The sequence below is a fragment of the Dreissena polymorpha genome, chromosome 5, assembly GCF_020536995.1.
Source record: "Dreissena polymorpha isolate Duluth1 chromosome 5, UMN_Dpol_1.0, whole genome shotgun sequence".
NCBI lineage: Eukaryota > Metazoa > Mollusca > Bivalvia > Myida > Dreissenidae > Dreissena > Dreissena polymorpha.
In genome coordinates this window covers 7,554,850-7,569,945 of record NC_068359.1, presented here as the reverse complement: position 1 = coordinate 7,569,945, position 15,096 = coordinate 7,554,850, and the positions used below count along the sequence as shown (strand labels likewise).

At 34.7% G+C, this 15,096-nt stretch overlaps 1 protein-coding gene and 1 long non-coding RNA gene across 2 annotated transcripts in view; both read left to right on the top strand.

Annotated features, from left to right (window-relative positions):
• Nucleotide 1: 1 nt before the first annotated feature.
• LOC127831693 (uncharacterized) lies at nt 2-1,832 on the top strand. The gene is made up of 2 exons (XR_008026457.1): nt 2-462; nt 1,177-1,832. It is a non-coding gene; the product is annotated as an uncharacterized LOC127831693 (long non-coding RNA).
• Nucleotides 1,833-9,567: 7,735 nt separating this feature from the next.
• The window catches only part of LOC127831688 (26S proteasome non-ATPase regulatory subunit 6-like), a 42,331-nt gene continuing 36,802 nt past the window's right edge, over nt 9,568-15,096 (top strand). The window contains 1 exon segment of the mRNA XM_052356713.1: nt 9,568-9,751. Coding sequence (XP_052212673.1) covers nt 9,607-9,751 — 145 coding nt within the window. The 5' untranslated portion in view covers nt 9,568-9,606.

Sequence of the window (15,096 nt, the reverse complement as noted above, 5' to 3'; positions counted from 1 at the left end):
CGTGATACATCGGCTATCTCGGATTCCTCCGTAAGATAGGCCTCGTGGCTAACGGTCGCCATATTGCCTTGTATTACTACTTTACTACCCAAAAGGTTGTCAGTCTATTGTTATGAGGCTGTATACGATGCGCGTTGAACTAGCGCCAAACTTTTTACCGAAACTTTGATATTAAGAGCACTATTAACGTTCATTCGTGTTGCATTTTGACCTATTATCCAAGTGATTTACTTTTCCATTATTATTTAATCACCCTATCATCCAATTTTTAAGATGAAATTACGGTGTTTACAAAACCAACCAAACCGAAAGTGAAACTAGATGCATTACGTTTCGCGATGTAAACATTAAATATTTGTTCAGTTTGAGGAAGCGAATCGATAATAGACGGTGGCAATATGTATGCAATACAGACTATCATTGCCGATTGTAGTACTGGCTAAAAAATACCTTTTATGACAGGTCATGTATAGAACGTTAATCAAAATAGTGACCATAAATCACTACAAATGTCTGGGTTGATCATTAATATAATTAATGCACGTTTCTGATCTAATTGCCTGTATCTAGTTGTAATTACCATAATATTGATAAAATTAAAACGTTTTTTTTCATAAATTAACATTACATGTTTTATTTTTATCATTTAGGTAATATATAATTGTATCATTATCATCATTAAATATTCTGAAAATAATCTAAAGTATCATGATTACTTTAAAGAAGAATTTTTTAATTTTTCTCACTATTTTTAATGAATTTCCACATTTGCTTGATTCAAAATAAAATGTATAAATAAGGGTTGCAGTTTTTAATTTTATCCAATTTTTAGTTCGATTAAATTTAAAGTACTAACTACATACATGTATGTGAAATGCTCTTGAGTTCGTTTCCTGGGCCTAGAACCAGTTCTTGGGTGTCTCTTGGAGATTTCTTAAGAATGCTCCCACACTGGGGATCAAACCAGTGACTTCCAGATCATTAGGTGGACACCACATCCATTACACATCAGCGACCTTAAATTAGTAAATTACTTTAGTATTGCAGCATTATATAATATAATGTTGCTACATATTTTTGGAAAATGATTTATGTGCAGTACTAAATAAATCTAAATGCATACAATTTTAATTGTGTATATTGTGTGATTATTAGTTACAAATTCTTTTTTTACAGGTATACTGGATTATGAAAGACTGATAAACATAAAATTGACAACTCATCTCCCCAACGATACTTTGTGTGGCTCATTCTCAGAACAAACCCATAGTCAGTGAGAAAACTACAGTGTAAAAAGACCACTTGATTGTGACAATTATGGCTGACCAAGCAAATGTTATCATTTAAAATAAAGAAAACTTCCAGTTCAATATACATTTTATACCAATTATGACATTGACCAACACAGAAAATAATTATGAGGTTGATTTTCCCAAAATTGACTGTTATATATATATATATATATACATACACATTATATACATGTGTATGCTTTGATTTTTTTCTATTGAAGCCAAATTAATATCCCATTAGATAGATAGATAATATTACAGCAGTATTCCTAGTTTGTCTGCAAGTACTGCAGAAATCATGGATTATTATTTTACTGAGTCAGCCTTAATCTTTATATTATAATTGTTAAAACAGATTAAGATAAGCCTAATACAATTGAGGATGCATCAAGATTAAAAAATGGTACACATATAAATTAATAAAGAATCAATAACAATCAGAAACTGTGCATTTTTTTCAGTATTGTATGAAAGGATTTGAAGTAATTATGTGTTTTTGAAATATGATTTATGTGAATTTGAATAAATATATAAAATTTAGTGATTTTCTCAGACAAAACTGTTAATTACATACCAAAGTATTCAGAATGTATTATTGTAATATTCATTCAAATTTTTTAGTACAAAAAGCACTTTTCCCAGGCATTTGTATTTATAGTAATTGCATATTTTATTATTCTGACAGCATTTATAAACTGTGTTCATGCAAGCATGAACACGGTTTCATTTTTTGAGTATTTAAACAAGAGGGCCATGATGGCCCTGTATCGCTCCACTGCTGAAAAAAAGGCTGAAACAAATTTCTCTGCATGTGCAAATACTTAAATATAGGCCCTATTTAAGCACATGTACACTTTTGTGACCTTCTGGGTGGGTCAAATTTAACCCCAGGGGCATAATTTGAGCAAACTTTGTAGAGGACTACTATATCTCACTTCATACAAAATGTGGTAGCCCTAGGTCCTAGAGTTAAGGACAAGAATATTTTTAAAGTTTTCACAAAATAAGCAAGATATAAGCGTATATAATGTTCAATTTTGTGACGCGGGTCAGGATCAAATTTGACCCAAAGGGCATAATTTGAACAAACTTGGTAGAGGACTATACGATGTTATTGCATACCAAATTTGGTAGCCATAGTCCGAATGGTTTTCGACAAGAAGATTTTTAAAGATTTCACAAAATAAGCAAGATATAAGCGTATATAATGTTCAATTTTGTGACCCACGGGTCAGGATCAAATTTGACCCAAAGGGCATAATTTGAACAAACTTGGTAGAGGACTATACGATGTTATTGCATACCAAATTTGGTAGCCATAGTCCGAATGGTTTTCGACAAGAAGATTTTTAAAGATTTCACAAAATAGGCGCTTTATAAGCGTTTATTCAGTTTTGTGACCTCCTGGGGCAGGGTCAAAGTTGACCCCAGAGGCATTATTTGAACAAATTTGGTAGAGGTTTATTAGATGTCACTACATACCAAATTTGGTAGCCCTAGGCCCAATGGTTATGGACAACAAGATTTTTAAAGTTTTCACAAAATAGGCCCCATATAAGCGTATGTTCAGTTTTGTGACTCCGGGCAGGGTCAAATTTGACCCAAGGGGCATAATTTGAACAAACTTGGTAGAGAACTATTACATGTCACTACATACCAAATTTGGTAGCCCTATGCCTTATGGTAAAGGACAAGAAGAGTTTTAAATTTTTCACAAAATAGGCACTATATAAGCATATAATTGATTTTGTGGCCCCCGGGGCAGGGTCAAATTTGACCCCTAGGGCATAATTTGAACAAACTAAGTAGAGGACTATACAATGTCACTACATACCAAATTGTGTAGCCCTAGGCCTAATGGTTATGGACAAGATTTTTTTTTAAGTTTTCACAAAATAGGCATTATATAAGCATATGTTCAATTTTGTGACCCCCGGGGCAGGGTCAAATTTGACCCTAGGGATTAAATTTGAACAAATTTGGTAGAGGACTATTAGATGTCACTTTATACCAAACTTGATAGCCCTAGGCCAGATGGTTATGGACAAGAAGATTTTTGAAGTTTTCACAAAATAGGCCTTATATAAGCATATGTTCAATTTTGTGACCCTCGGGGCAGGGTCAAACTTGATCCCAGGGGCATAATTTGAAAAAACTTGGTAGAGGACTATAAGATGCCACTACATACCAAATTTGGTAGCCCTAGGCCCAATGGTTATGGACGAGAAGATTTGTAAAGTTTTCACAAAATATACCCTATATAAGCATATGTTCAATTTTGTGACCCCCGGGGCAGGATCAAATTTGACCCCAGGGGCATAATTTGAACAAATTTGGTAGATGACTATTAGATGTCTCTACATACCAAATTTGATAGCCCTAGGCCCAATGGTTATGGACGGGAGATTTTTAAAGTTTTCACAAAATAGGCCTTATATAAGCAAATTTTCAATTTTGTGACCCCCGGGGCAGAGTCAAATTTGACCCCAGGGGCATAATTTAACAAATTTGAAAAAGGTTCACCCCAGGAACATTCCTAAGAAATTTCATCAGAATTGGACCAGTAGTTTAGGAGAAGATGTTTAAAGGAAGAGTTAATGCACGGACGCACGATGGACACAGGACCTTTGGCCAGTGGAGCTAAAAATCAAATTAAACATTTAGTTTTGATGTAAAATCAGTTTTTATATGCAAGTGTCTATTTCACTTAAAAATTAAAACAGCATATTATACATTATTGAAAAGATTATTCCAAGCTTGATGTCATATTTCAACTTTGCATAGTGTAGTTAATTGAACACTGTATTGAACTGTATGGGCAGCTATATTTTTTAATTTATGTATGTTGTATTATACAAAATGCATTATTTCTACCACAAGTAGACCATATAAGGCCTACTGCTACTAAATAGGCACTGGTATGAATTTGACACTGTTTTTGATGCTCATACAAAACTTTAATTATTACTTCACTTTAGTATATTAAATATTTTCAAGTTTTTGTTCAACATTTTTTGCAAAAGAGTGTCTTAATGCATTTGAAAATATACTTAAAACAAACTAAAAATGCATTTTAACATACCTTTTTCCTGGTAAAGTGTATTTGGGATGATAAAAAATACACTTAAGAGTATTAATGCTGGAAAAATGCAGAAAAAAATACATTTGTTTCTGTTAGAAGTGTGTCTGGTCTGCATTTTTAAGTGTATTAAATGCACATCAAATGCAGATAAATACAATGCCAATACTGTTACATGTATTGTAATGGACATAAAATGCACTTGTTCTTGTAATTAAATGCTTTAGTGAATTGAAATAACCTTTTATAATGTTTTTAACAATTAATAATACCTTTTTATATAAATTTTCTTTTGAAATGTGACACTTAATTGATTTTTGCACCACTAGTAAGAGATATAATTTGTGCTCATAATGCTTTATCATTACACTATATAATATCATTTGTTGTATGAAAATTACCCGTAAAATTCATGTGAAAGCTCAAGAGATCAATAGCAGCGTGCTATACCCTGCTCCTTTTTACATGACTTGATAGTATTTAGTCCCCAATTCTACATGGCCAAGGAGAAATTAATGTGCAGATTTGACAAATAAGTCATAACTGGGATCCAATAGGCAGACTTTCATATTACTTGTATTTAATTTAAATCATGATCTGAATTGCTCTTTGGCAAATCTTCGTTGGTCACAGTATTCAACTGAATTTTGTTCACTTTGTAGTGATTATATTTTCAATATTTATCAGACAACATCTTTCTTCAAAAGTTTAACATGATTGCTCGGTTAATTTAGAAACAAGATTAATGCATCATAACATAAAATGAAAAAATGTGTAATAGTAAAAATGGCAGCAAAAAAGCACTAGATTATCTGCCTTAAATCTGAGACGTTATGTTGATGTATTGGAATTTCTCATAAATAATGTGTTCCATAGTTGTATAATTGTATAGTCGCATGCATGAGTGTTGTCAATGTCACATTACCAATTAAAACCTATAATTTACTAAAACAATTTGAAGTTTGATGTGTGTTTTTTTCAAGATCTGTTATATATAATTATATATATATATATATATATGTATATATATATATATATATATATATATATATATATATATTGTTGAAAAGTTAACATGCAATAAGTTTACTGTAATTAAGTGACAAATAGTTTTACTGATTTGGTTGGATGCATATATGCAGATATATCATGGTTTGTGCAGGGGACAGTAGCAAAAACAAGAGCTGTCTCAGTAGGATGACATACGCCCCCGATAAACGCTTTGATAGAAGTTATGAGCATTTTTCAAAACCTAAACGCCGACCCTAAGTTCAAGGTCAAAGGGGTCAAAATTTGTGTGTGTATGGGAAGGCCTTGTCCATATACACATGCATACCAAATATGAATGTAACATCTGAAGCAACATAGAAGTTATGAGCATTTTTTCGAAACCTAAATGCAAAGTGTGACGGATAGACAGACGGACAGTGCGAGCATAAAAATGTGTTTCACATTGTTTTGGTAAATTAGTAATGTAGTTAAAAGAACAGAATCATCAATTATAAAGTTATTAATTATAAAGTGTTGCTGGCATATTTGATGCATTCATCTAGCTATAAGAAGGTCCCTGTTTTATCCCCACTGGCACTGAGCGAGGGTTCTCAAAATCTTTAAACAATATGAATAAGTACATATAGGGTCGAGAAAGCCTTGTTGATATGGGGGCTAAACACCTGAAATCAAAGCGACCCAGGTTAAAGGCCGAGGCCAAATAAATAAACCAGAGGCCGCATGAGCCTGCTATACTCTGAACAAGTATTGTGTCTTCTCAGAAAACTGGCTTAAGTGTCCTACTAAGCTTTAGACTTTGAGTTTCAGTGCAATCTATCTAAAATAAATTGGTTAAATTAAATAATAATTTGTAAAAAATAAACATTCTGCACAAATTCAATTATTTACTTTACCTGTGTGCATGAATCATTTCAGTCTTGATGGTTAGTGAACTATGTCAAAAGCACCATAGCTATGAAACACTTGTATTTTGAATATTGCAATGTTCCACAGAAATGATGCTGATGATAATTCTACACGATAATGAATTATTAGATATATTTCTAGATTCCATTTCCACCAACAATTCGGTTATTCCACTACCAGTTCACATGCTTCATACACAGTTGAAAATAACACTTTTTCACTCAACAACCGTGACACATGTACTCAATTTTTCAACTTTTCGCAATTAAAATTGTCGTCTACTGTTATTGTTGTTGTTGTACTTTTGAAAGTAGTTCGAAAGATGGCGACCATTAACCCAGAGATTGATTTATGAAATAAATCGTCTGCTGATCCAGAGTGGACTAATGAGTGAGTGTGTGTCAAAATGACGTTAACCATTGAGGTTACAAATCAATATTATTAAAAGAGCTACTGATATATCATTCTCCCAGCAGAGTTGTCGTTCGTGCCTCAACATACAATGAATGTACATAATGAACCGCAGTGTAAGAGAGTGCTGAAATATTACTATGACAAAACTGAAACTCGTTTTACCAAAGAATCATTTACTCTCCAGCTATTCCTGTAACTAGTCGAGAGAATTGACTGGTTCCGAGCATAGATCTTTGAAATCCCTGCTGCCACTACATACCACGCGATGATGGTATAATATCATGTTCCGTACGTAATCGTTGGTATAATGTGTGGGAGATGCGGAGCAGCTTTTGGAGACATTTCATATTCAAATATTCAGGTCTCGCAGTCATACAGTAGGATGGGATACTTTATACAAGGAGCTTGTAGAGTCTGTCCTTGGTGGGACAACTAATGGAACTTCTTGTTCACTCGCCGTTGATGGTGATGCACTGGTGTTGGTCGTGCTGTTCACCATGATCTTTGACTTCTCCGCGCTTACCTTCATCCCGTATGCTCTTTCATAGAGTCTGAAGGTCAAATTTTGAAGTCTAGGCTGGTATACTTCCCATGCCTCAGCTCTCTCTTTTGTCACAAAGGTCTATTATTTCGGTCGCCAATACCGGCTTGTTTTCCTTTTCTCTCTCAGAGTCTCTCACAACAACTTCATCGGTAGATAACAGTAGGGCATCCTTGATGTTGTTGGTTATGGTGTCGATGTAATTGTTAAATACCTCTGTTATCACTGGATTTCCCATTGCTCCAAGTTAAATCTAACGTGATGGTTCTTGATGCGCTTGCTCTTAAATTTCAGCTTGCTGGTAGTGAGCACTAAGTCATGGCCACTGCCGGTGTCTGCGCCAGGAAACGTTTTTGTATTCGCCTTTCTGATGCTGGGCTTAAACTGTTGCGGCTCTAGAAAGAAATCGATCTCTACTTGCCCATTGGAGCATGCGAGGTTGCTATTTTGGACCGTTTGTGTGGGTGCAACCTGTCTGCCAGGTAGATTTTGTGCCTTCTGGCGAATTCAAGAGTCTAAAACCTCTGTCGTTGGTCTCTCCGTAGCATTATCTACCTACTGCCCCGGACCAGTCTTGGTATGCGTCTGGTCCAACCTTGGAGGTCCAGTCGCCTTGGACAAGGGGTGTGTCTTTCTTGGGGACCTTGACTACAATATGCTATAATTCATCATAAAACTGTTCATTGTCCTCGCCTTCGTAGTAAACTGTGGGTGCGTAGACCTGGATGATGTAGTTGCTGTGAGGTCTCGCTGAGATACAGATGGAAAGGAGTCTTCTGGAGACAGGGGTGCAATTGATGGCGCTGTTGACAATCTCTTTCCTAACGATGAAAGCAATCCCATGGCGATGTATAGAATCCTCACAGCGGAACCATATATTGTACCCTTCGTCTGTTGATGTTTCTCCGAAGCATAGACATCTAATTTCATCAGTAGCTTCTCAGCACGTGCGTCAGTTCATGCACCTTGTCACATGCATTGGGTGTTATTACGTTACATGTTCCGTTGGTTGTTCCCTTTGTCGCCAATTTGATCGATTGATTAGCTCCAGACGGACAGTGACAGAAAAATGTGATACCAACAGGTATCCACTGCACACACTACAGAGCTGAGTTAGAAGCGTTGAGCCTTTCTGCAAACACCATTATTAAAAACTTCGACAAAGACTTGAAGCTAGTCTTCCTAACAGACGTTTTGTCAGCCATGAAGGCACCCAAAAGCCAACATATTTCCAAGCGTTGCAGCAGCACTACACAAAATCAATGGCTTCAGAAAGAAACAACATTTGAACCCATTATGTGTTGAATTTTTGGGAATGATGAGAGAGCCACCATGGCAAAGCTGGGGGCGGAAGAAGACCAACAGGAATACATGGTCAGTATAGAAGAAATTAACACGATCACCAAATGCTTGTTTTTAAATAAACAGCTGCAAGACATCTTCAATCACCTGTCCAGACAAGAACATCTGCCGATAAGGCACAGGGCACACTAATGACCTCAAATTTAAAAACCACAGCACAAAAATCACGAACAATATTAGTTATACTTGTGATTTTCCGAAGGAAAAAAATCCCACCATCGTGCAGAAAAAAAACAGCCTACCTTTCTATATTATTGTAAACCATTGAATAAAGTTCAGAAGAAGGGATCCGGACCTTCAAAGGGACGTCGACAAAATGAAGCTTCTTCAATGCCGGGCAGCTAGATTAAGATCGGGCGACAACAAATATCGCAAACAGGGACGTTTCAACTAGTGCTGATGTTACTTTAGCTACCCCACACAAAGAAAGAATAAAGATGGCCCGCTTAATATTCTTTTACATAGGTTGTTCTCTGCAATGTCCGTTGGCTTTTATCTGACGCAAATTCGTAGCAAACAATTTATTAGACCCAGACAATTAATAATTTACCAGTGATAGAATTATACAAAACCAACGTACAACAGCGTTTAAAAATGCTTAAATTGACTAGCATAAGCATATTTCCGAAAAATAATATAACTGGCTGAAACAATATTGAATTTATTTTGCGAGATAAGACAAAAGAGGGCTTTAGATGAGATCTCCAACAGTGCAAATAACTAAACTCTGTTGCGCTGCTCCTGCTATTATCAGGGACCTATACTTGTTTGTATAGGTCCCTGCTATTATACATCCATATGCATATCCAGATATCATATAGAAGACATAAATCTAGTTACAACTTTCAGAGCTGTTTTTTTTTCTTGTGAACACTGCAATATGTTTGATTGGATATTTGTAACATTTGTTATATGTAACCTTTCTAAATAATCGGTTTAGCAAACGGCTTTCCGGTTTCAACCAACCGGCATCTCACTGCTTTACAATAAAGTGTACCAAAATGCCGATAGAAAATTTAGAGGAAGAAGGGTTGGCTAAAAACCCAAATTTGCAGCTAGCGCAATGGAGATTTTTATTATTAACAGACACATACAAGAACGACAAGGAAATAAAAGAAAAGACAATCGATTTCATCAAAGAAAATGGTATGTACTTGATGAAAAATGACGTTTAAATATTTTGGCATGTCATTGTTGCTCATAATTCTGGTGGGTGGGGAGTGCATACATACATAAATATATACATACATATAGGGCCGCGGGCGGTCTCTGTCTCTGATAGCCCCCTCATCATAATAGAAACCAGGTTCTATCTGCTATTGCTAGGTATATAGCATGGAGTGTCCAATCTGTTTTTAAAGGTTTAGGTCCAGAAAGTCCGAAAACCAAAAAGGCCTTAGCAAAAAGGCCAAAAAATGAACCAAAAAGGCCTTAGAGGCAATTATTGTTATTTTGGGTTTCGAATTGTGTTTACATAAATACACACAATTCAAAATGTAATAAGACAGGTATGAAGCTTTTTATTTTCTTTATTTGTTGTTTATGTTTTAATATACATTTGCAATATATACAGTCAATGTACAAGCACAGTCACAGACACAATTTAGATAACAAAATAAACATTTACAGACAATATACAGTCACACTGACAAAATACAACATAATTACATAATATTGTTAAACATGTGAATTCTATTTTTTATTAAATCAAAATGGGGTATGACATAAAACATGTATGAAGTTTTTTAATTTCTTTATTACAAAATATACATAATATACATAATTTCAATTAATTAATATTACATAATAATATTGTTAAACATCTTTATTACAAAATATACATAATTTATTACAAAATATACATAATTTAAATTAATTTCAATTACATAATAATATTGTTAAACATGTGAATTCTATACAACATTTCCCATTTGTTCACAAAGTTTCGTATCCAAGTTGAGCCTCGTTTTGAAATAAGAGTTAACCAGGATGTACAGTACACTCCAGCGTTTTCCCCAAAAAACGCGCTCACTCCGCGTTTTTTTTCCTGCTAGCGAGTGTTTACGCTGAGTTTGAAAGCAAGGTAAAACGTGGCGTTCTGCCGGATTTGCTAATACCTGCGGCGTGTATTACTTTAGCCTAGTCGATAAATGCAGACAATTTCCGTTCTTATCAGCGACCACCGCGCAACACCGCGTTAGCAGTGTGCTACTGGGCATGCCAAAAAATAAAAACATTCTTGTTAAATATTTTTAAATACTGTGATTTATAAAAATAAAGATAATTGTATAAACAATTAGGCCATCCTTAAAAAATTGTTTGTTTGGCATAACCCGACCCAGGTTAATTTGGGTGGGTCGGTAGGTAGGGATTTTAATTTTTTTAGTATTTTTTTTCTGACATTGAACTCCGACATATACCAAACTGAAAGGTAATTATCAAATAAAGCTCCAAGTCTTCTGCCTCATGAAAGGAAATTGGTTAAGATTTTTCTGCACCGTCTGTATCACCACATGTGTATTCTTAAGTCTATTTCCTCTATAAAGAGCTTCTTTTCATTTACTTATTTTTTATATGACTTTTGCCATCGGCCGTTATATTGTAGGCAGACGACAATATCAAGTGTGTATTCCATTATCTGCGCATGAATGACCCAATATTACCCGATAGCGAACTCAATGTTGATTGGCCTGCTACCATATGCGCTTTAAATTGTTCATGGAAACAAAGAGAAAAATAGTTTTAAAAAAACACTCCAGTTTAAAATGGCGGATGATTTCAATGAAATTTAACGAGATTTAAGCATATTTGCTAAAAAAATACATGTGTTTTTATCTTAACAAATAAATGCAAACAACACATGTTTAATCCATATATTTTTATAAAACATGTGGCCGCAATAAACGAAAACTTATTATTTCGTGAGTTTGATTGACAGTCACCACGCGACATCAATTAATTTTAATAAAAATGTCCAATTTTATTAAAATAGATTTTATCCATGAAATTGCATGTTTGCCTATTTTATGTCCCCCATCACTATAGTGGGGGACATATTGTTTTTGCCCTGTCTGTTGGTTGGTTTGTTGGTTGGTTTGTTTGTTTGGGCAAACTTTAACATTTGCAATAACTTTTGCAATATTGAAGATAGCAACTTCATATTAGGCATGCATGTGTATCTCATGGAGCTGCACATTTTGAGTGGTGAAAGGTCAAAGTCATCCTTCAAGGTCAAATGTCAAATATATGGGCTAAAAACACTCATTTAATGTACACTTTTGCAGTATTGAAGATAGCAACTTTATATTTGGCATGCATGTGTATCTCATGGAGCTGCACATTTTGAGTGGTGAAAAGTCATGTTCAAGGTCATCCTTCAATGTCAAAGGTCAGATATATGGGGACATAGTGTTTCACAAACACATCGCTTGTTTAAATGAATAGTTGATGATTCAATTAAGGCCTAACAAAAAAATATGTTTGTTTCCACTGACATGGCCCTAAAAATTAGGGTAGGTAGGTAGGCAAATAATTTTATTTTTAAAAATATTTTTTTTTAGAAAATGTCGTACATGGTGCATCTTCTCATTTTTTGTGTACAACTGTATGTACAATAAATTTGATGATGTATGTAATACTATATGGCTTTATTTAAATGCTTTAATGAAATAAAAACTTGCTGTTCATTAATTTGCATTTGTTGCTTTCCTTATTTCCGAGTTTAATGTTGACTTTTGGCAACGGCTTTAATAGTCCATTTTATGACCAATAAAAGGCATAACTAAAGTCGCAGTAAGCTTGACCCTCAGTGTCTATAGGGATTTAGTGTTGTTATACCTTCTGTTCCTTTGGGATCATGGAGTATATACTATATTATTTATAATTTATAATATATTCAGGGCTTTCCTTAAACCTCAAATCTCAAGAGTCAAGGACTCTTGGAACCATATTTTCAAGAGTCAAAATCAAACTTCTAAGAGTCCTAATAATAACGCAGGAGAGTCAATGATTTTTTGCAATTTAAGCAAATTACTGAGATATAATATATAAAAAGCAACAAATTAAAAGATACATGTATGTTAACATTTATTTCTTATATTGTACTGTCACTACAACACTATGCATTTAAACACAATATTTCAATGATTAATAAATACAAAACATGTATTCTAATACAACATTAACTTCATGTATACAGCAGAGTAATGTGTCATATGTTCTAAACAACATCTCAAAGAGTAATATGTCATATCATGTCTTACACAACATCTCAGAGAGCAATATGTCATATGTCCTACACAAAATCTCAAAGTTTACATACAAAATATGTATTCTAATACAACATTTACTCCATGTATACAGCAAAACAATATGTCATATGTTCTACAAACCAACAATCATTTGAGCAAATAAATAAATCATTCATGCATTTAAAGAGTGATCTCATTTGGGTGCCCTAGTAAAAAAAAGGTAATAAAACAACACTATGACTACACACACACAACTAGCATAAAACCAGCAAACTATCACTTTCTTCTCTTGCACATGTCCTGAAACCTGAGCAGCAGATTCTGGGATGGAAAGTCACTCACTGAAATACAAAATGTGAAAAAAAACACATTTCCGCTGGCTATCACAAAAAAAAACAACAACATACGGGTGGTACCTAAACACAATAGCCTATATAAATCGGTAAACTATAAAAGGAAATTATTTCTACTCACCGATAAAGGTGCCTCCATATTTAATCCCATCAAAAATTCCGACGCCCTTTAATTATTTCATGTGCCATCTTCACTGAAGACGTGCGACAAACATGCCGTTTTATATGCCTTTTCAAACGGTCAATTATTACGCTAACATGTATTTTGTAATCAATTAGCTCATGCAAAAATTGTCACTTTGCCACAAGGTCAGTTATATCGGTTCAACTTCTATAGTTATTTTTAGCAACTTTGATGCAAAGCGTGTAATTTGACGTTGTAGACAGTACATATGCCAGCATAACTTTCGCGCGTTTTTGAACTGAGCAATCATGAAGTAAAACAGTGATGGGTGCATTCAGCTTTGGAAATACATTCTGACATACTCTGGAAATATCTCAAAATATGCTTTACGGTGTTCTGTGGATATGGATGTTATTATTTTATATTGAATATTATTAAAACTGACGCGGATGTGTCCATTCTGTTTTGGTGGATTTATAGTTCTTCTTAAATGCTCTGAGCTTTTATGAGTACATACGTACAGCTCAGAGGGTCAATAGCTGGGAGTTGGATTATTGCAACTAGGTGGGTTTAATACATGTCTTTTCCGCAAACAGCTAAAAACAAACGCTATGATAAATAATGGAAAGTTAATACACGCGTCATCGAACCAGCAGTGTTTTAATTGGTCAATACTAGATTTCTTAATTAACCAAACTCCGCCTACTGGGTGGACTTGTGCTTCAATGATTGGAAACGGGCGTTAACGATTAGCGTGTACTAAATGAGATACTCCGCCCCGAGACAATTATCGCTTAGTCTTAACAACTTTTGATCTCGTTGACGCAAGTCGGTATATTCCCCCGGGTCAAATGTGACGCATGACATAATTTTCTCACGAGTCAAAAAGGGATCTTCTGTAATTTTCAAGAGTCAAAACCCGGGAGCTCGGGTAAAAGGAAAGCCCTGAATATTATATAGCCCAAAAGCCATGCTAGGGGGATGCGAGTGGTGTTGCATGTAACATTATCACCATGAACAGACCCAATCAAACTGGGTGTGCTATTATATTTCTTGGATGCAGTTTATGCTTCCAAAGGACCACATTTTCAGATTATATTATGTACTGGTGTCGTGGGGTCTATCTACCAGGGCTAGCGCTGTCCCAAATTTTATTTTAGCCAATCAGGTTTTTGTTTTTTGATGCGCGAAAACGGTTTTGAAATAATTATATGTACATTTACTATCAACTTGTTTATATTTCTTTTAATGACAACAAGGGCATATCACATATCATAATGTAACATACATTTTTCAATATAGAAATAATTAGTATGGAACTTGTCAAAGTACACACATAAGTTATTTTATAGATGTGCATTTAATAGGGGTGTCGATTGTTCCAAATTTGAAATCCTGAAAATTAGGCCGGGCCTTGGAACCGCAGCCGCAGGAATCCAACAGGAATAAAGGGCAGATCCCCCACCCCATCCAGAGCCCTTACTAATCGTTCTTTTTTATAGTCTTTCCAATTGTATTTTCAGGTGAATACAATTTAAAATATTATAAACCACACTGTCCGTATCACCGCATGTGCATTTGTTATTCTATTTCTTCTATAAAGAACTTCGAAAAGAAATTATAATCGACGAAAAATAATGTTTCCGAAAACGACAGTCCGATAAATTGGTCGCGTTTGCCACATTAAATAAAATGTGCATATCGTTTGACTGCAGACATTGCAAAACCTAGCAAATATACAATTTGGTTGACATATTGCTTTAC